The 25,603-nt window shown below is 40.0% G+C and overlaps 1 protein-coding gene across 3 annotated transcripts in view; it reads left to right on the forward strand.

Annotated features, from left to right (window-relative positions):
* COPRS (coordinator of PRMT5 and differentiation stimulator) overlaps window positions 1-22,729 on the forward strand; it is a 70,358-nt gene extending 47,629 nt beyond the window's left edge. The window contains exons 4-5 of one of the 3 annotated variants that reach the window (XM_087925134.1): window positions 20,192-20,288; window positions 21,871-22,729. In XM_087925134.1, the coding sequence (XP_087781260.1) occupies window positions 20,192-20,277 (86 nt within the window). In that variant the 3' untranslated portion in view covers window positions 20,278-20,288; window positions 21,871-22,729. Of the gene's footprint in view, window positions 1-9,356; window positions 9,507-18,304; window positions 18,669-20,191; window positions 20,289-21,870 lie in introns of those variants that run through there. The other 2 variants (XM_087925132.1, XM_087925133.1) reach the window with 2 other exon arrangements.
* Window positions 22,730-25,603: the final 2,874 nt, after the last annotated feature.

Raw genomic sequence — 25,603 nt, forward strand, 5'->3', positions numbered from 1 at the left:
GGCCTTCGATTGCATCCCACTTTCTTAAATAAGTATCCTCTGAATGATCACGGCAAACTGCAGAATCTTTTTTCGTTTTGGCAAAATCAACAAGGGAGGCTTTAAGATAAGTGGATCTCTGGAGAAAAAGCTTGACATTGCAAATGATCCACAATCACTCAATAACTCAGGCTATTTATATTTAGTAAATAGCCTTCACAATTACAAGCTTACAGAATATATTAAGGAGTGGGGTATCTGTGGGGACTTATATGTTGTGGGGTGGGGAGGGGGGCAGAAATCTCTTTGAGAACAAAAATGTGTGACCTATCCAAAAAGTGTTTCCCATTTCACCTCCTCCCGCAAATGGTGCTAGATTTAGCAACTTCTTGTGCGTCAGAAGTAGAATGCCAAAAGTTGGCATGGACCTTTATGTGCGAGCCAGCATCATTTTGTTCCAGTATCTTCAATTAAAAAGCAACAGTAATTGTTTTTTAAACTATACATTATGAAATGAAGAAAACCTGTGCAGAGTTTCCTTATACAGAAAATGGTGGAACTTGATCTCCTTCAACTGTTATTAATATTATTTGCTGTTAGTAAAGGTATTGTTTTGTTCCCCCTCCCCCCACTCTGGCTTTATTCCTGTAAAAACAACCCTGTTAGATAAATTTGCCTGAGAAATAGAGACCGCCCAAAATTACTCTCTGTGCTCCCATGGCTAAGCATAGACTTGGAACTAACGTTTGTTTTCCGGTATATGAAGTGTTCACATGGATAGACTTTTTCCACCTGCGGCTGGCAACATTATTGCTTTTTGCTGTGTTCCCATGGCTTGCCTATTCCAGCTTTAATTTGTTGCCAGATTTTTTTGGGGTGGGTGGGCTTCAAGTCAGTTTTGACTCCTGGTGGCTGCTTAGTCTATGCCCTGCAGGTTTTTTGGCAAAGACTTTTGGAAGTGATTTGCAATTGCCAGCCTCCTGGGGCTGAGAGAAAGTAGCTGGTCCAAATACACCCAGCCGGCTTTCTTGCCTAAGACTGGAGTAGAACTCACTGTCTCCCAGTTTCAACTATTACAAAGTCTGCACTGCTATTACTGTTAATCTTCTCATCACTCCTTATCACCCATCCCCTCCCACTTGTGACTGTATGACTGTAACTTTGTTGCTTGTATCCTTAAGATTTATATGGACTGTTTCCTAGTATGATTTGATTGCTTATTGTGCCTTATGACTATCATTAAGTGTTGTACCTTATGATTCTTGACTCTTGACAAATGTATCTTTTCTTTTATGTATACAGAGAGTATTTGCACCAAGACAAATTCCTTGTGTGTCCAATCATACTTGGCCAATAAAGAATTCTATTCTATTCTATTCTATTCTATTCTATTCTATTCTATTCTATTCTATTCTATTCTTCTATTCTATTCTAGCCTGGTGCCTTAACCACTACACCAGAATGGATTCTCTTGTCCCCAGATATGCATGTGTTGAAAAAGTATTTTTACCCTGATTCCCTGCCCCCACTAAATGCTCTATAAATCTGTTGGGCTTTCTTTTCTATAACTTTTGGAAGTAAAGGGACTGCTCATCACATTTGTATATGAGATGGCTGGGTAAACTACCACTGGATTCACTTTTGTAGAGATTCCAAAATGAAGGGTGTTATGTACAGCAGCTGAAAGTGACATCTCTTGGGATAATGAGGTTTAATATCATTAGAATGAATGATTTATTATTTGAGCGGAGTGATGGCCTACTGATGAAGACATTCACCTCCCATTTGGAAGGTTAAGAGTTTAATCTTAGTAGCGGCACATATTTCCTCGGGCACAAAGAAATAATATCTACTGCAAACTCTGTGTGGCATCAGGAAGGGCATCCAACCAGTAAATGCTCAGCTCCATCCAGTCACCCTGACTCTATCCTGAATGAAGGGAGTATAGGGTGATTGAAAGGGATGATTAAGCAACTCAAATGTGGTGAAGATAGTTGTTACTCCTTCCTCCTCCTATTTTCCTCACAACAACAACAATCCTGTGAAGTGAGTTAGGCTGAAAAAGAGGGACTGGTCCAAAGTCACCCAGACAGCTTTAATGACCAAGGTAAAACTAGAACTCACAGTTTCCTGGTTTCTAGCAGGGTGGGATATGACAGAGTTAACTACCAGTTTGGGATTTACGAGCTTCCCTGCCTGCTGTGAGTCGGGCGCCTGTTAATTGTCATTAGCACGCTGTGTGCCGAGAAGCAGCCTTTGAAACAGCTCACATTTCTTGTTTTTTTAACTGCAGCTGTGCCTCGTTCGGCAGCTGAAGTTGAAAAATCAGGAAATAAAGATCAGGTAAGAGCCCGGGTGGGCAGGTGGGCAAAAACATCAGCAGACATAGAACCAGTTCTGTGTCTGCTGCCCTTCAGAGCTACTGGTTCTACAGAGGTGGACAGAACCGGTAGAAACCCACCCCTGGTTTCTAGGCTAGTACCTTAACTACAACACCAAAGTTGCTGTCTTACAAAAGATTCCTAACCCCTTGCCCCTTTACTGGACTATTGTTTTCAAAGAACAATTATAACTTTATAGGAGAAAACACGTTCATGTCCTATCACAATTTTAGAACTCAGATTGAGGACCATCTGGGAATACCAGGGCTGTTGACTAGAGAAGAAATTTGAAATAATCCTAGAAGAACCATGGCAAACTACTTTGTGACATCCCATGCAGTCACCAGGAACTGAGGTCAGTTCTAAATCAGCTTTATTTTATATCGTGTACATTATATCATGTACAGGGCATTTAGCTCAGTTTGAAGGTCAAACTAGATAAGGTGCCATTCTCTCAGTTAACTATTGATAAGTTAATAGCAGGTATGGGAATCCAATCCAGGGTGAATACTGACAAAGTATTTGAGAGGTTGTGGCAGAAGAAGATGAAAAGAGAGGCAGGGTCATTTTTATGGGCCAGGTTAAAGATTAGCCTCCTTTCTGGATTTTTGTATAACTGCTACAATTTAGGTTTAAGCATTGCTATTTGAACTTGCTGGCTCCCCCCTTCTCTCCTCATTTCTTTTTTTCTTTTAGATTTATATACTTTAGTAAGCACTGGGTTTTCCCATCTGTTTTATATATATATGCAAGCTACCCTTGGAACCTTTTTGACTTGACCTATAAATAAGGCAAAGCTTTAAACAAACAAACGGCCTATAAAAAGAAAGAAATCCTGTTGTGTCTCTATAGTCCAAGTCTGAATTGGATTCTGGCTTATAACTCCTATTTGCAGGGAAAGAAATGTGTCAATTGATACCAATGGGAGCTTTGTTTCCAAGGCCAATAACAGGTGTAGGACATATTCTCTCATTCTCATTCTCATATTCTTTCTCTCTCTCTCCCTCCCTTTCCCTCCCTCTCTCTTTCACATAAACACACACACACACACACACCACGCACATCAAGACCACAAGAAGACTAAAGAGGCTAAAGCCTCTGTCTCATCTACCAGGGATTCCTCTGTTTACAAAGCCATCCAACCAGATGAGGATGTGAGTAACTTTCTCGCATGGAATTGCCCCTGGATTTCATAAAGAATGGCTTTGTAACTGGAGATGTTTACCTTGTTTTTCATTACGGCTGTGAGATAACATCTCCCTTCCCTTTTCTCCTGCTCCTCATTCTTCTCACTTTCAAGGATGCGGTTGTTGTGGCAGTGATGCCAGCTAGGGTTATTTTTTTTTCTCCCCCTTTCTTTCTTTAAACCAAAATAGATGTGGTGTTAAAATTTTTGGCCCAAGAAAGCAGCCTTTATTCAAAAATAACCTTGCGGGCCTAGTCTGAAGATATACAGTTTTGTTTCCTCCTGCCAAGTTTCCCTGTGAAAGAAGCCAAGCCTGCTGAGGCAGGGCAGAAGTTTGACCCAGGTGGAGAGTCATGCCAAATGGGAATTGGGCTGAGGGACAGAAAAGGTGACTCGCTACATCTTTATCTCCAAGAAATCTTTCCTTTCCTTTCCTTTCCTTTCCTTTCCTTTTGTCTCTCCCTCCCTCCCGTCCTCCTTCTTTATCTACCATTAGTAATAGGAAGTTGTTTTTCAAATCCTTGATTTTTTAAAAAATAGATTCATTAGAAAATATGTTATATTTGCAATTAAAAAAAGTGTTCTCCCGCCACCCTTCTAGAATTCAGGCCACATTTATTAAACAATAAAGGTTTCCCCCGTCTGTGTAATAAATCCCCATGGCAGGCAAAATTGCACAGTGTCGGGCATCACTATATATGATAATTCACTGATCACAATCCCAGGAAAGAAGATTTATTGCTCTGTTTTAATTGTGTGGAATACATGTGTATGTGTGACATTACCCTAAAAGATAGGCTTGAAAGAATGTAAATGTAAAAAATATCACAAGCAAAAAATCCATTACTGGGATAACAACACAAAACTGTCCCCTGGTTATTTTATAACCCTTGTTTATGTGGAAGATTTCTTGTGTCTTTCAAAGTGACTTTCATACATAAATCATTCTTTGTAATAATGGGGGAACAATGGTAACCTTTTTCTAATGTAAAAATAAAGCTGTTTTGTTTTGATATCTCTAGGTGAAGGAATTCAGAAAAAAGAAATCCATAACTAAGAGGTCTATAAAGCCATCACCATTTTTCCTCATCTCTGATGAATTGGAAAATTTATATGTACTATCAGTGTGACTCTAAAACTCAATCTGTTAAAAAGGTGGAATGTGTTATTTATTTTTAAATTGTTGTTTGTTAGATTTATAGTACCCATTTTGCAGAAAGTGACTCTGGACAACGGGTACTGTAGTTTTTGTAGAAGCATCAAAACAAGGAATTAGAAAATGAAATACAATAAATGTTTGGAATAGAATCTTCTTTCAAGATATTTCATTCTACTCAGGGTCTTCCCTTGTTCTGGCCCAATGACCAGGGTAAGAGGTTTTTAGGATCTTATGGAAGGACAGAAAGGATGGGACCATCTGAACCTCAGGGGAATGTTGTTTCTCTCTGAAATAGCAAACATTTCAAATAAATATTTAATGCATGAAATGCTAAGAGGAGGGACAGTTCTCTTCCAGAAATGGTATAACCAATGGAGAGAGATGGGGAGAGTTGCAGTCTAACTATATTCCTTTGTTTTGTTTTGCTTTGCTTATTTATGAAATTGATATGCTACTGTAATCCATAATTGATTGCATTGCAATATGATAATATGACAAAAGTAAACATACAAAAATAACAAAAATAATTATAGGGAGCATGCTAACAGAATAATCAAAACCTCAAACACTTGCTATAGAATGGCCACAACCATTCCCTATTCTTTGTAATGGCTGGATCTTGAGAGCTTTCTGGCGTGTTAACAGGGAGATAGGTAATTTAATCTTGGGGAGGAAGATATTGTTCACGAGAAAGGGGCCTGTGCAGATGACCTTCTTTTAGAAAAGGACTCAAAGACAGCCCAGGTATTAGATGGGCAAACCAATAGAACAAGGTGATCCCAAGATGTGTCGGCCTTTATAGGTGGCAGCCAACATCTTTTGATTACAGATAAGGAGGACCACAGATTTCTCATTCCTGATTACGACAATGAGGCAAAGGTTGGTCTGAAGCAGAAAAGCATTACGTTTTGGGAAAATCAAATATTATATATATATATATTTCCTAACTAATGATAGCCGTCCATTTACCCGGAGCCAAGCTGCACTAAAGGCCTCCAATAAAGTAACACAATGTTGCCAGCCAATCAAGAGACAAAAAGAGCCAAAAAACAGACAGGAGATATTAGAAACACCAATCAAGCAGAACACAGCAAACTCCAAGACCAATAAACACAGACCAAGGCTCCCAACCAATCAGGGTGAAGAAAAAATCATTCTGGCACAGCAATAGGCTGCCCCAAATTTAAATCTGAAACCACTATAAAAGCCTGACTCACAGATGAACACTATACAGAAGCCTGATGATGGCAGATGAGATTCTGCTGAAACGTCGCTACAACTTTAAAAGCACAACTACAATGATGTGGGAAAATACCAGAACAAAGCTGAATGCCATACATGTAAGTACGCGCGAAAACTTAAGAAAACATGCCTTGCAAATATATATATATATACATACATACATACATACATACATAATACATACATATATATATATATATTTGCAAGGCATGTTTTACTTCCTTTTTATACAATGCGGCCTTCCTGCATTTTGTACTTTCTTTCTCCCCTGACCCACCCCTTCCAAGGAAATTATTGTGTGCAGCATCATAGCTTTTTACCATGAGCAAAGATTAAGGCTTCCCTCCATATGGCTTCTATGAAAGAAGGGCAGTGATTTAGATGTCAGGTTTCTGGCCCATTAATATAGCACAGTCTTGTGATATATAATCTTGAACTGACAAATGACCAATAAAAAGAAGTTCTCAGCTATCAGTTCCAGATAGCAGTGGAGAGAAAGCATTTATGTTGAATTTATGATTCAGACATGTGACTGGTAGCTATGCCAGTTAACCCCAACTGAAAAACTGGCTCTGTGTACCTACAATATATCTGGTGCTTGGAAATGGGAAGAAATTACTTAGCCTTCCCAAAATGTGCATTGCGAAACTTTCTCTGGGATTGTAACCAAAGTGAAAGAATAAAATATCTGAAGTTACAATATTGGCATTTTTTTTTGCAAACAACTGGAGGAGTATCCAAATAACTTCAGATTTCTTTATTTATTACTCAGTCCCGGCGACTCAAGGCAGCGTACAAGAAATAAACACACAAGATAAAAGAAATAAATATAATAAAAAATAATAAAATAATAAAATAATAACCCCCCCAGCCCCCAGCCCAGTGAAAACACACACTCATAACAGCCATTTAATGGGCTCCATCCTGCTCTGGGCTCCCCAAACCCTTTGGCAGGGCCTTCTGAAAGATGCATTGTTATATTCTCTGCTGGTTGGCAGGTCTATTTTGACCCAGCAGTGGCCTCTTAAGACAGTGCGCAATCCCCAGGGTCATTTTTATAGGGCCAGTTGTATGACATGAGCAGCAGTGCTTTCTGTAATATAGTTGGAATGCTTAGGTTGCTGCATTCTAACAATCCAGGTTGTTGATCACCATTTTATTTTCAATCCAAATAGGTTCATAACTGCTGGATCTGATAAAAAAGTCAACTGCTGCTGAGATTACTTGCCCCGCCAGTGACCCAATTCGATCGATTAGCATTCTCCAAGTTGCAAATCTGCTTGGTTTGAAAGTGCAATCCCATTTACAGCAGGTTGAGCGCCATTTATCTAGGCAGATGAACCACCTAGTCACAGAGAATTCATCTTACCTGGAGGGAATATTATTTAGTGCTCCTCATTCATGCTGCCCACAAAGCAAAGGAAAGACGCTCTGTGGCCTCTGTCTGTTTTAGCCGTAGTTATTAAAAGCCAGGCAAAATGGCAAATTCCAATTTAAACCATCAAGTTGTAAATATAGTACTGTATTGTCTCTGCAGCACTACATATTTAAATTTTTTCATAGTTGTATATAACAGTGGTCCCCAACCTTTGCAGCTTGGTGGCCCAATGGGTGGGGGTGGGGGGAGAGGAGCTGGACCGCATGAGTAGCCAGTTGGTGCACTTATGTGCATGCGCGCAGCTCAGCTTACACAAGGGGTAGGCGCAGCTCAATTTGCACAAGTTGAGCTCAGCACATGGGTGCATGCACACTGGCCCACTGCTTACATGGCCCAGTTGCAAATAGGCCATGGCCCAGAAGTGGGCCACAGCCCGAGGGTTGGGAACCTCAGGTATATAGCACCCACCTGTCCAAAATATTTTTTCTCTCTGCTAGATAATATGACGAGTTGCCATATTGGCAGAGGGCAACCAGTTGGAGAAGCCTTATTGCCATGATTGCAGGAGATATTTAGATGTGAGATTCTATACTTATATTTTTTTCTGTTAATTCCTGATCTATTTCCTTGTATTCAGATATCTCCTTGTATGAAATATTATAGGCAGTCCTAGACTTACAACCATTTGTTTAGTGACTGCTCAAAGTTACAACGGCACCGAGAAAAAGTGACTTATGATCGTTTTTCACACCTACAACCATTGCAGCCTCCCCATGGTCACGTGATCAAAATTCAGATGCCTGGCAACTGGTTCATATTTATGATGGTTGCAGTGTCCCAGGGTCATGTGATCATCTTCTGTGACCTTCTGACAAGCAGAGTCAATGGGGTTCTCTGGCTTCCATGCCACTAACTTAATAACAGCAGTGATTCACTTAATAACTATGGCAAAAATGGTCATAAAATGGAACAAAACTCACTTAACATCTGTCTTGTTTAGCAATAGAAAGTTTGGGCTCAACTGTGTTTGCAAGTCAAGGACTACCTGTATAGCATTTTTATTTTGAGCGCCTATTTGCATCTATGTGTGTGCATATAGAAACACAGACAAATATACACATTGTGAGAAGAGATAGGAAAGGAAATCCTGGTTCTGTTTAGCAGCATGATGTCACATAGTTCCTCCTCTCTTAAACTGTAAGGTAATATTTATTTATTAATTTTTCTAAGATGGGTTTGGAAAATTAGTCCTGTCCTTCAGATGCAGTCGAATATGAACATGCTGTATCCTTGTAGGGTTATCTTAATCAGGTCTCCATGCCATGGAGTGAGTGAGTGAGTGAGACCCTCGCTCTGAATTACCCTCAGCCATATTAATGTTAAAAGTAATATTTTCCCTCTTATTATGGCACTTTGGAATGAACGGGGTTCTTCTATTTTAGAAGCTGACTATATTGATATCTATGACCATAATTTTTCTAACACACACACACACATAAATGAGATGGATGAAAAATAGAAATTGAGTAAATAAATCAAAATAACTAGTAGTATCACCATCATGCCAGGCATAGGAAAAAGTATTGCTTCTTTGCACGTGGGTTGTATGGTACATGTAAGAAAGTAAAGTTTATGTCTCCAATTTTAAAAACAGCATGCACATGTGTTGACTTAGAAGACAGGTGGACAGTGAACACAGAGAATTAACTGACAGATTCCAAATGTAGTAGTTTTCATTTAACAATCACAATTCACCTGCTTAGGTGAAGCATTTGCTAAATAAAAGAGCAACACTGCTTACAAAACTTTCCTTCGTTTTACAGAATGGAAAAGATTGTAAGTGTGAGGATTGATTGCAAAGTTCCTTTTTCATCACCATCATAACTGTGAACAACAGTCACTGTGCAAAGCGGTCATTAAATGGGGATTTCCTATGACTTATAGCAGATCATAAAAGATATCTGAATCTTAATTTTCAAATAATATAAAGGTAGAATCTCTCAAGTCCTTTGCTTTCTGATGGCTTCACAGATGTTTTGGCAAAAATAAGGAAACAATTTACAAGAGAGAAGTGGAGAGAAGTATCCATGCTGGCCTGCAGGTCTGGGATTTTCTGGTGGACCTCCCATCCAAAAAAGAACAAGACCTGACTCTGTTTATCTTTTTTTTAAATAAGGTAAGTTCAGTCCAAAAGCTTCTCTTCTTACATAAATCTGATAAAGGTGCGCTTGCAAGAAATTAGGGATGGTTTTGGTGCACACACTGTAGAGAACACAATTCCCGAATGAACTCACAGTCAGAAAGATCCTGTCCATCAGGAGCCACAGACCAAGACTCATCCTGAATAACACCATAAGCACCTCAAATGCATGCACCTAGTCACAGTCCACCTCCACCCAAATGTTTCCGATAATTGTCAGAATATCCTTCACAGTGGCCCTGTTGGCTGGGTCATCTTAAACAGAGTCATCAGATGTCTATTGGCGGGCAGGATAAGAATGGAGAAACATTGACTTTCACTGCCTTTATTGCCCAGAAATAATCCAGAATATGATCTCTTGCTCCAGTATGACAAGATCAACTCTTCTTTTTCCTCCAGTTGTACTCCAGGCATCCCTTCTGGCATTTATTTATTTAATCAGTTGCATAGCCACCCATCTCAATAAGTGACTCTGGTCAGAGAATAATATTAAAATAAACTTTAAAACAACTGCAATCGCAAATCAATAAAATAAAATAAAATATACAGTTTCCCAGAGCTACTCAACAAACCAAGGTCTCCCCTGGGATCAACAGGCTGGAAGAAGGTATATAGGGGAATGTAGCCCAAGATTCCTGCCCCTTTCAGGCTGTGGTTAAAATGAGTGAAGATAAAAATATGTATCCCAGGATGATGTTGCAGGATCCAATCTGAGTTGGTTCTTGGGACCAGAGGTTTAGTCTTCCAAGCTTTTGGACTCGTGCTGGGACCCATCCTCAGGAAATTTCTCTCTCTTCAAAACATCATTTTGTAGGCTAGGTTCCAGCATGAATCCAAAAGCTTGGTCCTGGTGACCGACTCAGATTGGATCCTGTGATTAAAACCTTGGTTGAACTGATTTCCCTTCTCCCCAAGATCCCAAAGGAAAACCGCAAACTCTTTTTGGAATCCCGCTGGATCCAAGGGCAAGTCAATTGAATGAATCCTGTCTCCCCACTGGTGTCTGTGGAGTAAGTTGTGCCAGCAAGCTAGAGGGCAATCAAAGAGTGAGGTATCCATAGCAATGGATTGAAGGTAATCTTCTCCAACACTAAATCACTTCCCAACTCTTCCAAAGCAAAATCGGATTCTGGAAAAAAAAAAACACAACTTTATTTCAAAGCTATTTAGAAAGAGGCACAGAACCAATACAATGTTTTGGATCTGGCTGGCTGTTGTTTTGGAAGGAAGCTAGCTGACTGCAGTGACTGGGAAAAGTAGTAATAGAGGCAAGATAGGCATTGTCAATAGGGACAGCAGACTTCATGCCAATGTAGCGTAGACAGATTGCCATTCAACGCAGCGCTGGGAATAGCCCCTATTAAATTTGCTATCATCCTCACAGAAAATCAGAAAGCATAACCCTCTGAATTAATTTGGTTTATTTTCATTTTTAAAAGAAAAATCAATAAGATCTTTCTAAAAATGAAGACCAACTGCATCCTCTGCCAGTGATTACTTCCGTGTGTATTCGAATGAAATTCTTTATCAGGTTGTTTATGTCCTACTTGATTCTGTGTGTGAGAACTGATTTTCTTTCCCCTCGTTGTCTTTACCTGCTTCTTCCACGTCTTCATTTTCATTTCTGGAACTCTTGCACTCCTCACTCAGTAGCTGGTTATCATACAATCCTTGCCCCATCTCTTATTTCCCAATGAAAAATGGAATGCAGCAAAATTGACTTCGTCCTCTCGTCCCCTTCTCCCTACCTGAATTTCTCTCCCTGCCTTCTCCTCCCCCTGTCCCTCAGCACACCCATCCCCAATCATTACTCCCATGGGTTTATAACTATGGGTAATCACAGTCTCCCTTGGGTGGAAGCTGCCAATTATGGTTGTTAGACCCACAGCTGCAGAAGACATCTGTCTTGAATGAACTCTGCATAGACCTTGCCTTGGAAAGCAAGTACCCATTTGTGTCCCTTATGTCAAGGACAACAAAGAATATATGATTTAGGGACAATTACATTTTTCATTGGCAAGCAATGATAATATTTCCTTAGGTATCCTGTACCCAGCTTGCAGCTCGCACTGGCAACAGAATCAGTGCACACAGTCAATTCTGGAAGAGGAAAAATTGTACAATTATACCATCTACAATAACACACTTCTTTTTGCTATTCCCAGAGTTGTGTTTGACCTGAGTATGATGGTAATTTATGGAGAGGAGAAGGAAATATTTGCACTTTTGTAACTGGGGATGTTTAATATTTAAACATACATTGTAAAGGCAAAGTCTGTCCTTCGCTTCTTGGTCTAATTTTTTTTTTTTATTCTCCCTGGACTCCAGTAGTTTAATTCACTAGAATATTATTATAAAATGTTGCATACATTATTCAGCATCTGTGGTTAGGATTGTGGATGGTTTAGCTCTCAGGGTCGGAGTTGTACAGAAACTATTCCCATGCTTCAGTTCTTCTGTGACTGGAGTGTTCCACTTCTTGATGTAATAGTTCTTTACAGTTAAAAATTAGGCATTTATTCATGATTTAAAATCCTAGCATTTTTTGTAGGTCATGCTTTCAGTGTTACAACTCTACACAGCTTATGAAGTTGTAATACATATTTCGAATAGATGATGATGGTGGTTTATCATACCAGATATATCCAAAAGAAACATGATCTGGAATTTAAGATCGCAAAAACTAAAAAAAAGAGAAAAATCTGGTGTATTGCCTAGGAATTGCAATTCCCATTGAAATCAAACTTAGATCATTTTTTTTTCTTCAACAGATACATGCTTCTGACATATTTGTATCTGAGTGTGCATATAAATAGGGGGCCACACTCCACAAAAGGGCAAGACCAGGGCAAACCAAAGGAATTATTATTGATTAAAATAATTGCACCAAGCCTTTTTTCCTCTTTGATCGTGTAAAAGAAAATAGCAGATAACATAACAAAGACGTGCATGCTTTCTCGGTAGTAAGTCTCATTAATTTATTTCGGTGGCTTTTTCTCCCATGTAAGAATGCAGATAGGATGCTGCCTAGCAGGATCTATTTCTGAACTGCTGGACCTTAGGATTGATTCCCCTTTTATATATTCAATTGTGGGGTTTGGTGGCAGGGTCTGGCACAATGTCCTGGCCCTGTGATGACACCCATCACTTGGAAGCGAGTGGTACAGTATGTCTGCACTGCAGAGTCCCCTTGAGGAAATGGATTACAGGTAGTTCTTAACTTACAACCAATTCGTTCAGCAATTGTTCAAAGTAACAATGACACCAAATGAAGGGATTTATGACCCATGCCTGAAGTTATAGCTGTCGCAGTGCCCCCCCGGTCATGTGATCAAATTTCAGAAGCTTGGCTGTCCACCTACACCCGTGATGGCGAACCTATGGCACGTGTGCTGGAAGTGGCACACAGAGCCATCTCCGCCAGCATGTGAGTCGTCGCTCCAGAGCAGGTGCACTGCGCAGGCAAGTGTGCTGCCCGCCCACCAGCTGATCGTCGGGTAGCTGCCGCGCATGTGGGGGGGCAGGGCACACATGCGCAGAAACGTGCATCGCACGTGGTAGTTTGCACGTGCATGCGCAGAGACATGGTGTGCATGGGGGGGTCGTGCGCACATGCACAGGGGGCTTGGGCTCCCCCGCATGCATTGCCTTATGATGCTAGCAGATGTGCACGCGTGCACGTGTGTGCGCGCACACTTTTGGCACGCAAGGATGGAAAGGTTAACCATCACTGACCTACACTTAGCATTTCAGGGGTGCTTAAACTCCTCCACCCACTTAATTCCCTGCCAACTTTCTTGCTTCTTGCAGGGCAAGGCTTCCTGGCATAGACCTATATAGAATCCATCAGGACTGAGGTCTGGACCAACTAGCATAGTTTTCTATTGTAGATGAGTAGTTTATCCCTCTTGGTTCTCCTTGACCTGACCTTTGATATCATCCACCATAGCATCCTTTGGAATGCTCATGAGAGTTGCCTGGCACCTGGGAAGCTGTCCTAGGGTACACAGGATTGTCCACAGAACAGCTATGTTTGTACAGTGATTCTTTTTTAAAAAATGTATTGCTCAGCCTTCATCCATATCAGAGTTATATGAGTTATACTGAGATGCGGTGGCGCAGTGGTTAAAGTGCTGCTTCTTCTGCTGACTTCCAAATTTGTCAGTTCGAATCTCACCAGGCTGAAGGTTGGCTCAGCCTTCCATCCTTCTGAGGTGGGTAAATTGAGGACCCGGATTGTTGGGGGCAATATGCTGACTCTGTAAAATTGCTGAGAGAGGGCTATAAAGCACTGTGAAGCGGTATAGAAGTCTAAGGGCTATTGCTAGTGCTATAGCCACTAAAAATAGTAAAACAATATAAGCAAAGGAGCAACAAAAATCAAAACTTGCAGTGGTCAAGATATCCAGCCAACCTTAAAACCAGAGGTGGTATTCAGCAGGTTCTGACCAGTTCTGGAGAATCGGTAGCGGAAATTCTGAGTAGTTCGGAGAACCGGCAAATGCCACCTCTGACTGGAGATTTTACACTATCCTACCCCTGCCGTGCCCACCAAGTCACGCCCACAGAACCGGTAATAAAAATTTTTTGAATCCCACCATCCCATCAAACCTGATTCAAAGTAGAGGTAGTCCTGACACAGTTACAGCACTTGGGATAGGAATTGCTGTGGCTTAACCTTGGGGATGGGAACAGTTCGTGAGCTCCCCGCCCTCTCTTGCATTCTGAAAAAAAACAGATATAGAGAATTTTATCACGGTAGACTCTTATTTTCCACTGGCATTGCCTCATTTTACCATTGCACAACTACATGACTCTTCCCATTGATGCACGGGGCAAAAAGTGGCAGCCAGACAGTGCCCCGCCTTCCCTCTCATTCTGCCTTCATGGTAGCGGTTTTTCACGGTAAGGGGAAAAGGCTAAAAGCCCCCAACACTGCAACTGGGGAAGGTGAGAATGACTGGCAAAGAACAAGAAAGGGGATTGGAGAATTCTGGGAGTGGTAGTGAATGGGGTGGGAATTTTTGCTGATGGAAACCCACCTGCTCTGCAGCTCCAGAGACAATGCTACAAAATATTCTTTGCAACATTTCCTCTGGAGAAGGAGCTGGGCCAATAATGAACTGGCTCAATTTCTCAAGCCCATTCCAGCCCCAGCGCCTTAAAACAGGGGTCTCCAACCTTGGCAACTTTAAGACTTGTGGACTTCAACTCCCAGAATTCCTCAGCCAGCAAAGCTGGCTGAGGAATTCTGGGAGTTGAAGTCCACAAGTCTTAAAGTTGCCAAGGTTGGAGACCCCTGCCTTAAAAAACACACAGAGATTTCTGCTGCATTCTGGTTAGTATAGCCCTTGTGCTGGGAAGGATCATCTGACAAGATTTTTAAAATGCCTTTGTGCAGAGTCTATCATTGCAAGAAACTTCTGTCTGTATCTTTTCCATTTTTAATGGTGCTTGTGCAGAATTCCTAAATGGATCATGGCCTTTGGTATCCACCCTGAGTCTCTGCGATGAGATAACCCATAGATCCAAAGGAACCATACTGTGCGTGTGTGTAGGATTTTGTTGTTAACTTAACCTAGCTTGGCTTTCTTATAAGGCGGAAGAGCAATAATTTATACGTAATACTACTTTTAAGGAGGATATATAAATAAGCACTATATGTTAACAAGAGTGCAAAAATTAAATTAAAATATAACACACTCAAAAGATCCAAAGATTTAGCTTCTCCTCCTTTGATATAATTTTGGAACAGTTAACTTCTAAACATCCTAAGAACCCTGGGATGATCTGATGATATCTGACTTGTGATAGAGCACACAAAGTTGGAAAACCTATTGATTTCTTCTTTCTCTTTTCATTTAAGTTACTTTTAGAGGCATTAGCAAATTTCAGGCCAAGAGCACAAACAGAGATCATGAGGTCTAAGAATGAATAAACAAAGCAGTGTTAAAGCTGGCCAAGAACAGCGCCCTCTCAGTGTTCTTTGCAATATGTGATGTTGGGAGTGGTGCAAAGAACTGGATCATATGTAGTGCATGGGACACCCATTGCTTTTTAGCCAAGAAGCATTTGGAACACAACTAAGCAACAGCTGTAGTCAGGGATGCGAGAGGGATCAATAATTCAAAAATGTCTGGTCTGAGATTCAGGGAAATGACGAGAAAATAAAATTTGAGAACACTGACTAAGTCTTAACAAGGAAAGTTGAATGTAGCACAATCTGCAATCTTTATAAATGTTTGTGGCACACCAATCTCAGATATGGGTCTAGGAATTGGCAAAAGATATTGTCCAAGAACTTTGGCGTCTTTCTTCAAAATGGAAAAGAGCAAAACACAAAGATAATAATGATGGAGATGCAAACATTGAAAATTCATTTTTATTGTTTTTTTTTTAATTAATGACAACAAAAAGGAAAAGAGCAAAACACAAAGATAATAATGATGGAGATGCAAACATTGTCAAAAAGAAGAAACACATAAAAAAGTGCTTTAACAAAAGAGTGAAAAATTATGACAAACAAAAAAATGTAGTATAGGTCATTATAACAATAATAATTACAATTCTATATTCAATCCGAATGAAATGTAAGTAGTCTACAAGCGTTACACAAAATAAAACACAAAATAAAATACAAAATAAAACACAAAATAAAACACAAAATAAAATACAAAATAAAACACAAAATAAAACACAAAATAAAACACAAAATACAAGATAATAAAATTATGCTATGTAAAACAAACATAAGAGTACAATAAAATTAATTCCATTGTTGATGCAATCCTCAAAGGACCTCCAAAAAGAACCAGATCTTTGATGTTTTGGGGAGGACATGAAACTGGGGACTATCCTTATTTTGGGAGTAGGCTGTTCCAATAGGACTTCCTTATAAAGTCTCTCTTATTGTAATTCCTGCAGTTAGGGACATATAGCAGGCACTAACTGTCCAATCCGGGTGAGTAAAATTCATCAGGAAAAGTTGATTTCCTTAATAGCCAGCCCCAATCTGTATAGAATTTCAAAGTTTGCCTGATTTGTATGAAACAAGAGGAAGGAATAATAACGTTAGAGACAAAAGAAGAGGAGAATATGAACTTCAAATGTCTTTAAAAAATTAAAAAAAAATTAAAAAAAATTAAAAGTCAATGGAGCCATGATAAGGATTGGCCTGGGACAACAAATTTCATGTCATTCTTTTTGGCCAACTCAAGAATGGGTAGCATCATTACTTGGCACTAGGAAAAGATCTAAGGCGGATTCCCAAGAATTCACTTTGAAATTAGAATCTACCTAAACTAAATATATTTGGAGCTAAGACTTGCAAAGTCTGTCACTCCCTTCCCTTTTGCCGGGTGGCCAATCTTGTAGGGTGGAAGTAAAATGAAAAGGAGAATGAAAATAACTGATAAGAATTTCTCTAAACATTTAAACAAGGAAATAAGGAATAGTGGAGTGGTTCTGACCTTATAAAAGTGACAGATGGCCAGGGGATTTTCTCTTTTATCCTATCTCCCTTTCTTTTACCTTTAAAATGTTGTCTTACGCTTGCCATGTCTTGATGCTCTTTTCTTACAAGTTCTAATCTTCCTAGAATGTCCAGCTGAATCAGTTTCTAAAAAATGTGTAATTTAATTGATTTTATTTCAAAATTTTCCTGATTATGGAACAGCCCGTAAAAGGTGATTTTGTGAATGTAATTGGCAAATTTGATACAGCATGATCTGTTTATATCTTCTTAAAATAGACAATTTAAATAGATATTTATTGATGAAGGTTTTTCTGGAAAATGCTGAATAAATACTCACTGTCATAAAATTAATGTAGATTAATTTAGAATATTTGATTTGTATTCCATAATATGAGCCCATCTACACAGAAATTTGAACTCCTCACTCATCTCAACTGCTTCTATAGCAAAACCCACAAAAAGTAACTGCTACTCCATCCCTTTTGTCATTTCGGAAATCCCTCAAGATCTGGTTACATTATCAGGCTTGGGTGGGGCTCCTAGGTTTGCTTAGATGGCTCCATTGTTGAAGTGGCCATCTTTATCTTCTCTTTGTCTAGGGGTTTGTATTGAGAGTTGTTTAACCTGTGCAGAGTCTGAATCCAAAATGTATAAATTTGTCACAAAACCAACTTTAAAGAAATCATCAAAGAAGCAGTAAAATGGAAACACAAGTAGGCTTGGCACGTTGTACTCGTGGCTGGCAACAAAAGAGCCAGAGGAAGGACATTCTGATGGTTATATAAACTCACAAGATTGACCCTGATAAGATGGAGAGACAGAGTGATGAATGCAGAAAAATCTTCAGCCCAGATGCAACAGAGCAATGGACCATATGTAATACCAGCATTGATTGGCATTGTGGATTTAGGCACTGAATCCACCTGAGTGAATATGAAGTATTAAAGTATTTTTAAAACATGACAACTCAGCAGGATATATTTTCCCCCTTTCATTTGGATTGAGGGTAGGGTTGAGGAAAGGATGGCGTTATTATTATTAATACAAATGCAGAGCCATATTTATATGTAAGTACATGCACTTCCTCAGTTAACACGATCAATTCACATTTTCTTTTCAGAAGGGCTGGCATTGCTTCACTCTTTGCCTGGTTCAGATGATGCATATTCATTTATTATGCTATCCATCATTGAATAATATAATACTTTTCTGAAAAACAAAAGAGTGAACAATTGGATAGGCTGTGTTTCATTGGCTCGTCTCCCGAGTGTTGCTTGATATTTCCAACTGTTCTCCCTTTTTCAGGAAGACAATGTTTCAGTCTTGTCATCACAGCCCACAACAGGACAAGGCAGAAGATCCCTTCCTGGTCATCAGCAACTTTCCTTTAAAATCACCTCGCTGGACAACAGTGACCTCAGTAACTCACTTATGTCTCTTGCCAGATCAACATGGCCATTGTCATCATCAACAACATGGCCGTCGTCATCATCACCACCACCACCAGCCAGCCAGATTCTTAATAGAAGCGCAAAAGGCAATGCAGCTTTGCAGATGACTTTTTAAGTCTGTTCAATTTCAGCAAAAATGTGGAAGTAGCTCAGCAGCTGGGCTAATCCTGATAGTTGTGTTGGAGATAAAACTGGAGTGTTTTGATTTGTTTATTCAACCATTCGACAGAGATTTTTTTACAGAGATCTTTACACTTACCATTGAGCTTATATATTTTCTATTATACCACCAAGCTTTTCTGCCTCTCTTCTCACCAACTTCACTCTCCTCCCCACCAGTGTCTTGATGAAGGCTCCCCCCACCCACCCCCAGGAACTAGTCAGGAACTCGATTACATTTCAAGAGTACCAAACTGCAGGAGGCATGCCAGTGAATACCAAGTGGGCAAGGGACATTTCTCTCCTTCCCTCCCTCTCCCTCCCTCTCTCTTGCTCTCTCTCTCTTTCTCTTACACACACACAAACACAAATTTTGGGAATTATTTTAAGACTTTCAGCACAGTGTACTTCACTGGGGAGGATATCAAGAAAAAGGTTTGGGCCCTCTGCAGCCCTAGGCTTATAGGTTGCTTTCTTCAGTGGAATGGGCTCAATTTATCTGTGTTTGTCTGTTTTTGTGGTTTTAGTCTCTAGTCATTAGATTCTATTGCATGGCAGGAATTTTATCAATAGGGATTAGTATCAAATGATCAGTTTCAGATCTAATTAGAGAAGAAAGGGAGTACATGCCTCAACCCGCTCAAAAAACCCTAAACTAGCCACCTCTAATTCTGCCTTAGAGGGGCAAAATGTTAAGTGAACAACAGCGTTGAGCATTCCAGCAATCAAGCATTGGACATCCATTCCTTCCTTCCTTTTTACTTGCTGAATTTCGTGGATAGCTAGCAATGCATTTATGACTGGAGACAGACTAACCTCAATAAATTTAGCAAAAATACTAAATGCTGCCCTCTACCAGCATTTATTTCCAGAACATAAAGTCTGAAACATGCCATTGCTTAGGCTTTAGGAAAACTCCAAGAAGGAGTGCTGCAGAATTTGGCACATCAGCTGCTCCTTGGGATTCTTGTGATATTTTCTATTTTGACATTTCAATGGTATTATTACAAGGTAGTTCACATACTCGTGATAGAGTGTAATAATGCAAGCTAATTCAATCAAGGGGAAAAATAGGCTGCATTAAAAAAAAAGCCAAAATTCCAAAGAGCCCTGCCAAACTCCAGTACTGCTGTTCCTCCAGTTGGAATATACAGGGAGAATCTCCTTTACTTATTTTCTCAGAATGTCAGTAATTTATCATCATCCTCTCACATATTTTTTTACTTCTCAGTTTAATCTACAGTTCATAGATTTTATGATAGCCTCTCATCTAGGTACTAACCAAGTCAAATGTGCTATGTTGTATTTTTCCGCTTGAAACATACTTTCATCAGGTCTGGAATGGAGGCCCCCTTTCCAACTCCGAACTATTTTCAAAAATACAAACAGAGAAGAGCTTCTTAACAACTTGGTCAAAAGCTTTTTAGAAAGTCTATCTCTGACCTTCAACAGTACATAAAATAATTTACAACACTGTAATTAAGCAAAGAGTTCATTTAAAGCTATTAATGCCCCATTAACATCCCACAAGCATTACGTAAAGGAAACAGCTGCTTATTGTTTTTGTTTTTTTTCTCCTCAGAACACTTTGCCCTTAAAAAGACCAAAAGAATAAAGGACGGCAGCACTGAAACACCAGCAACGATCCACATCCAGGGAAACCAATAAATAGTAAAGCAGTAAGCAGTAAGTGCTATAAAAATGCGAGCTCAGTAACATCTGCCATGCTTACGTACATAAAAGATAACGTGTTCACTTCTGGCAATTATGACTGGATGACATTTTTTTTAATTTTCTAGGTCTGTGAATTTTCTGCCCAATGAAATGTTTCACAAGTGCCTTAAGCTGTCATCCTGAGTCATGATGTCTTCTTGATCTCACCCTGTCATTTCCCTTCGCTCAGCAAAAGAAGCAAAGATGGCTAAGGAGCTGAAAATAATACAGGGAGGGTCAGCCGGAGCTCCCTATTACTCTGCCCGTTCACTCCAGCTGCGGTAATTGAAGCCATTTTCCTAAAAGCAAACCAGAGCAGGCTAACCATGCTCTCCAGATCAGAATCAAATGGGCGGCAAAAGGCTAGAGAATTCTAGGATTCATCTGGCCTGGAGTCCTTTCACTATTTGAATGCCTAAAGAGGGGTCCCCAAACATGGCAACTTTAAGCCTTGTGGACTTGCAGTGGTGGGATTCAATTTTTTTTACTATCGGTTCTGTGGGCGTGGCTTGGTGGGCGTTGCAGGGAAGGATACTGTACAATCTCCAGTCAGAGGTGGGATTTGTCAGTTCTCCACACTACTCAAAATTTCTGCTACCGGTTCTCCAGAACTGGTCAGAACCTGCTGAATACCACCTCTGACTTCATCTCCCAGAATTCCTCAGCCACCTATGCTGAGTGAGGAATTCTGGGAGTTGAAGTCCACAAGTCTTAAAGTCGCCAAGTTTGGAGTCCTCTGGCCTAAAGGAAAAACAAAACAAAACAGGGTGATGGGAAGGAGGTTAGGAAGCAAGTAGACAATACTAACAAGATTAGCATTTCAGTGAAGACAGAAGAGCCATTTCTGAATATTCAAGATTCCAAAAGAAGGGATGTCACAAAAGAGAAGGTCCTATATAACCTGTATCTACAGGTAGTTCTCAACTTACAACAAATATTACAAATGGCCCTGGAATGCTTTTGTTAAAAGGTAATATAAACATACACAATCTATACTGGAGCAATAGCTTTATTGATCTGAGGAAGGTTACAAATATTTTCAGGCTTTCAGGTTTGCAAAACTCCTTTTGATATATGGATTATGGATTTTTTTTTTTTTAAATTGAAGATCCAGACAACTCTTGAAAATACACAGAGAGGCTTCACTCAAGTTTGAGATGGTAGTGTGGGTCGTGTCCATTCCTCTCTATTAAATCAATATTTTGCTCCCACCAAAGCTGCAGCATTGAAGAGAACAGGCCTGTCAGGAGAAACCACAACCACTACGAATGAGACAGTATTAAAACAAAGTCTTTTGCAGGAATGGGTGTTGGGGGCTCAAACAGCTCAGTAACTCAGCTCAAATGACTCTTAGAAGGTGTGAAAGGAAGGCAAAGCACTATTTGTTCAAGCAGTTATTTAGGGAAAATGTGGTTGCCTCATCTACTTTTTTTTCCTGCCTTATATACAGACATGAATAATGATCAATTGCCCCCCCACCCCGCTGCTACGTCTGGAGGAAAACAGAACTGAATTTTATAACCCTTCCATCTCTTTTCCCCACCCCAGATAATCATTTTCCTGTCTGCTCATCAGGCCACCGAGGAATATGGACAGATGGCTTCATTCAGTGAATATTTGCAAGCAGTTTTCAGCTTGTTTCTTATTTTTAGATACCATGGCAAGGTGAAGAATAATCCCTGATTCATTTTCTCTCCCTCTCTTATATCATTTTATTTTTGCTTCTTGGAAGGCAGAGCTTCCCAATTTTTAATTAATTAATATAGGTCCCTATTTGAATCTTAAGACAGCAGTCTCCCGCCAACGCATATACTGTGGGCCAATAATGGAATTTATTAAGATTAATAAGCAACAGGGCCTCAAGAAGAGATTTGCAACAGAAACAAAAGCAGAGCCTAATCTCTAAATTAAAAAAAAATCTTAGTGAAGTCCTATTTTATTTATTTAAAATAAATAACTATTAATATACAGCTGCCTACTTTATATATAATAACCCTGGGTAGTGTTTGGCAAAATCTATAAACAGAAAAGGTAAACAATGCTGCCTAACAACAAAACTACACAAAACCGTCTTCAGTCTGATCTAAGTATGGTACATAAAATCATACATTGCAATGACTTACCAGTCAATGAATACTTCAGCTTCAACCATAACAACACAAGAGCACACAATAGATACAAACTCAAGGTTAACCGCACCAAACTTGATTGCAGGAAATACGACTTCAGCAACAGAGTGGTCAATGTCTGGAATACTTTACCTGACTCTGTGGTTTCTTCCCCAAACCCCCAAAACTTTACCCTTAGACTGTCTACTATTGACCTCACCCCTTTCCTAAGAGGTCTGTAGGGGGCGTGCATAAGTGCACCAACATGCCTACCATCCCTGTCCTATTGTTTCTTTTATTTTTCTTATATGTACCCATTTCATGTATTCATAACTATGTATATACTTATACCTATGATTTTGTAAGTGATTGACAAATCAAATAAATAAAATAAATAAATAAAACATGCCTCTGTGTCCCCAAAATAACATTTCCTCTAGACAGTTGTATCGTATATGTACCGGTTACTCTAACTACTGATGCTGAACCTATGATACGTGTGTCAAAAGTTAAAGTACATGTTGTGTGGCCCTCACGTGCCTCACAACATTTTGGGTGACTCACCAGTGTTCACCAACACCCGACAACAGCAGTTCTTGAAACCAAACCCTATTATCACACGGTATTCAGAGGCTGCAAAGGTCATGAAAAAATGGGGTGTGCTCTCATATAGCCTCTGGACCTTCCAGAAATTGTGCAAGAGGACCATGCTCTCACCCAACCTCCGGGGCCTCCAAAAACCATGCAAGAACAGGGTGTACTTCACAGTTTTCAGTCGATCCCTCAGATAACCTGGTCCCAAGCCATGAAGGACTTTAAAGATGCCAACAGCACCTTGAATTGCACCTGGAAGCAAATCAGCAAACAATGCAGCTCCCTCAGGAGAGGTGCTACATGTGCATAACTGGGTCTACACAAAACCATGTGGACTGCTGCATTTTGAACCAATTGGAGCTTCCAAATGGTTTTCTTGAGCAGCTCCATGTAGAGTGCGTTGTAATAGTCAAGAGGGGAGGTAATTAGGGTGTGAGCGACTGTGAGCAGGCATTGTTGGTCAAGGAAAGGGCATAACTGGCATGTAACCCATAGTTGTGCAAAGGCCCTTCTGACCACAACTGTCACCTGTTCCTTGAGCAGGAGTTATGAGTCCAGGAGAACTGCCAGATTATGCATTGTGTCTGTTTGGGGCAGTGCCACCCCATCCAATGACCACTGATGGCAGTTCTCCATGGACCAAAGAACCCCAAATCCAGAGCCACTTGATCTTGCCAGGGGTCAGTTTCAGCCTATTGTTCCCCACCCAGCCCTTAAAAATGTCCAAACATTGTGAGAAGGAGATCATGGCATTACTTAACTCACCATGGGCCAAGATATAACTCAGGTGTTATCAGGGTATTGATGATATCTCAGTACATGGTGACCGATGATCTCACCTAGTGGCTTCGTGTACATGTTAAATAGAAGCAGAGAGACTGCCAAGCCCTGTGGAGCCTCACAAAGCAGTGGAAGAGGTCTGGACCTCTCACTTCCTATCAGTACTGACTGACAGCAGCCACACAGGAAGAAATGAACCAGGACAACACCGAGCTTCAAACTCCCAATTTGCATTCATTTGCATAACATCAGACTGCTGAGAGGAGTAGCTCACCACAAGTTGAAGGGAATTAGCACGTCATCCAGTGAATCAAGCTAGCTACCTAGCAATTGCATAGCCCCAGAGATTGCTAGGAGGAGTAGCTCACCATGATTTGAAGAAAGCTGGGACTTTCTTTGTCCAATAGATCAAGCTAGCTACCTGGGATCTGACTTAAAGGTTGGATTTCTATTAAAAGCTCCTTAAAAAGACTAATAAAGATTCTTCTGCAGCTCCAACTGTTTTAGACTTCAAATCCCTTGAACTTTGTCCATTGTCTGAGGTTGGCTTAAAGAAGTTATAGCTTCAAACATCTGAGATACTTAAGATCAGGAAAGCAACTAAAGGGATGAGTGGCATCCATTGTGATATACTAAAATGTTTGGTCAGACAATATTTGCAACCATTTATCATTCTGAAATAAAACAGGGGCAAACCATTTCCTCTTTGTTTCCCAAACCCTCCCAAACCAATATGGATATGACTAAATAATCACCCAAAAGTCATGCTTGACTCAATAAAGTCCTGAAGAACTAAAGAAGCTTCTTGGAAGACAAGCAAAACGTTTTCAAGGAAAAAAACCAAGTCCAGTTGCCTTTTGGAAAAGCATATTTGGGTTCTTTTAACTGCTTCTCAGAAAGAGACAACATGGGCTGTGTTATTCCTAGGCCTCAATATCTACAGACTTTTACACATAAATGACCTTGTTAGCTTCCAAAAAGGACTCCTGTAAAATCTGCAATCACTTCATTTCAGTGGTTCCTGAATCTGAGAGTCACCTTCTTTGAATTTATGATGTTGGGGTAACTTCTGCCCTCCATCTTAAATTTAATGACATCTCTTGGATGTAGTTTAATGACAGGCTGGATGTAAACGATTGCTTCCCACCTTTTCTAAAAGCTATTGGTACAATTAGACTCTCTCTCCACAATGCTTTTCTATCTGGGTGGCCAATGATATGGAGGCCCATATCGTTTTGATGTCGGGGGGGAAAAGTAAGAAATAGGGTAAGATAGTTATATGGACCAATAGCTAGCAAAGAAAGAGTAATGCAACTCCTTCCATTGTTCTTCCAATCAAGTCCAGTTTGTTGAAACTGAATCATGAAATGATGTGTCACTTGTAGCTTGTTCCAAGACTCACATTTTATGTGGATTTCCTAGCAGTAGATAAAAGTTACAGCCATTCCAAGAATCAAAGAAGCCAGTTTCTTTTAACATAATTTAAGGAGCCTTGGGATGTTTGAACATTTCCACCGACAATTTAATATGATCATTTCTCCATTCTCGCTCTCGCTACAGTACAGCAATAGAAGAAATGATTATGGAACAAGAAGTGATTTATGAAATGTGTTCTGAACTTTCTCAATTGCCCGAAATATTGCAAACGCTCCCAATTTAGGCACAGTATGAAAACTGGCTTCAAAGATTTGAGAGTCTCCTTTAATTTGATTTCTTGGAAAAGGGATCATTGCCTGAGCTAGGACAAGCACGAGTCCAATATATTTCTCCTGTGACTAATAGTTTCTGTTGGCAGAGAA

The sequence above is a fragment of the Pseudonaja textilis genome, chromosome 2, assembly GCF_049901715.1.
Source record: "Pseudonaja textilis isolate UNSWEBS1 chromosome 2, rPseTex1.2, whole genome shotgun sequence".
Taxonomy (NCBI): Eukaryota; Metazoa; Chordata; class Lepidosauria; order Squamata; family Elapidae; genus Pseudonaja; species Pseudonaja textilis.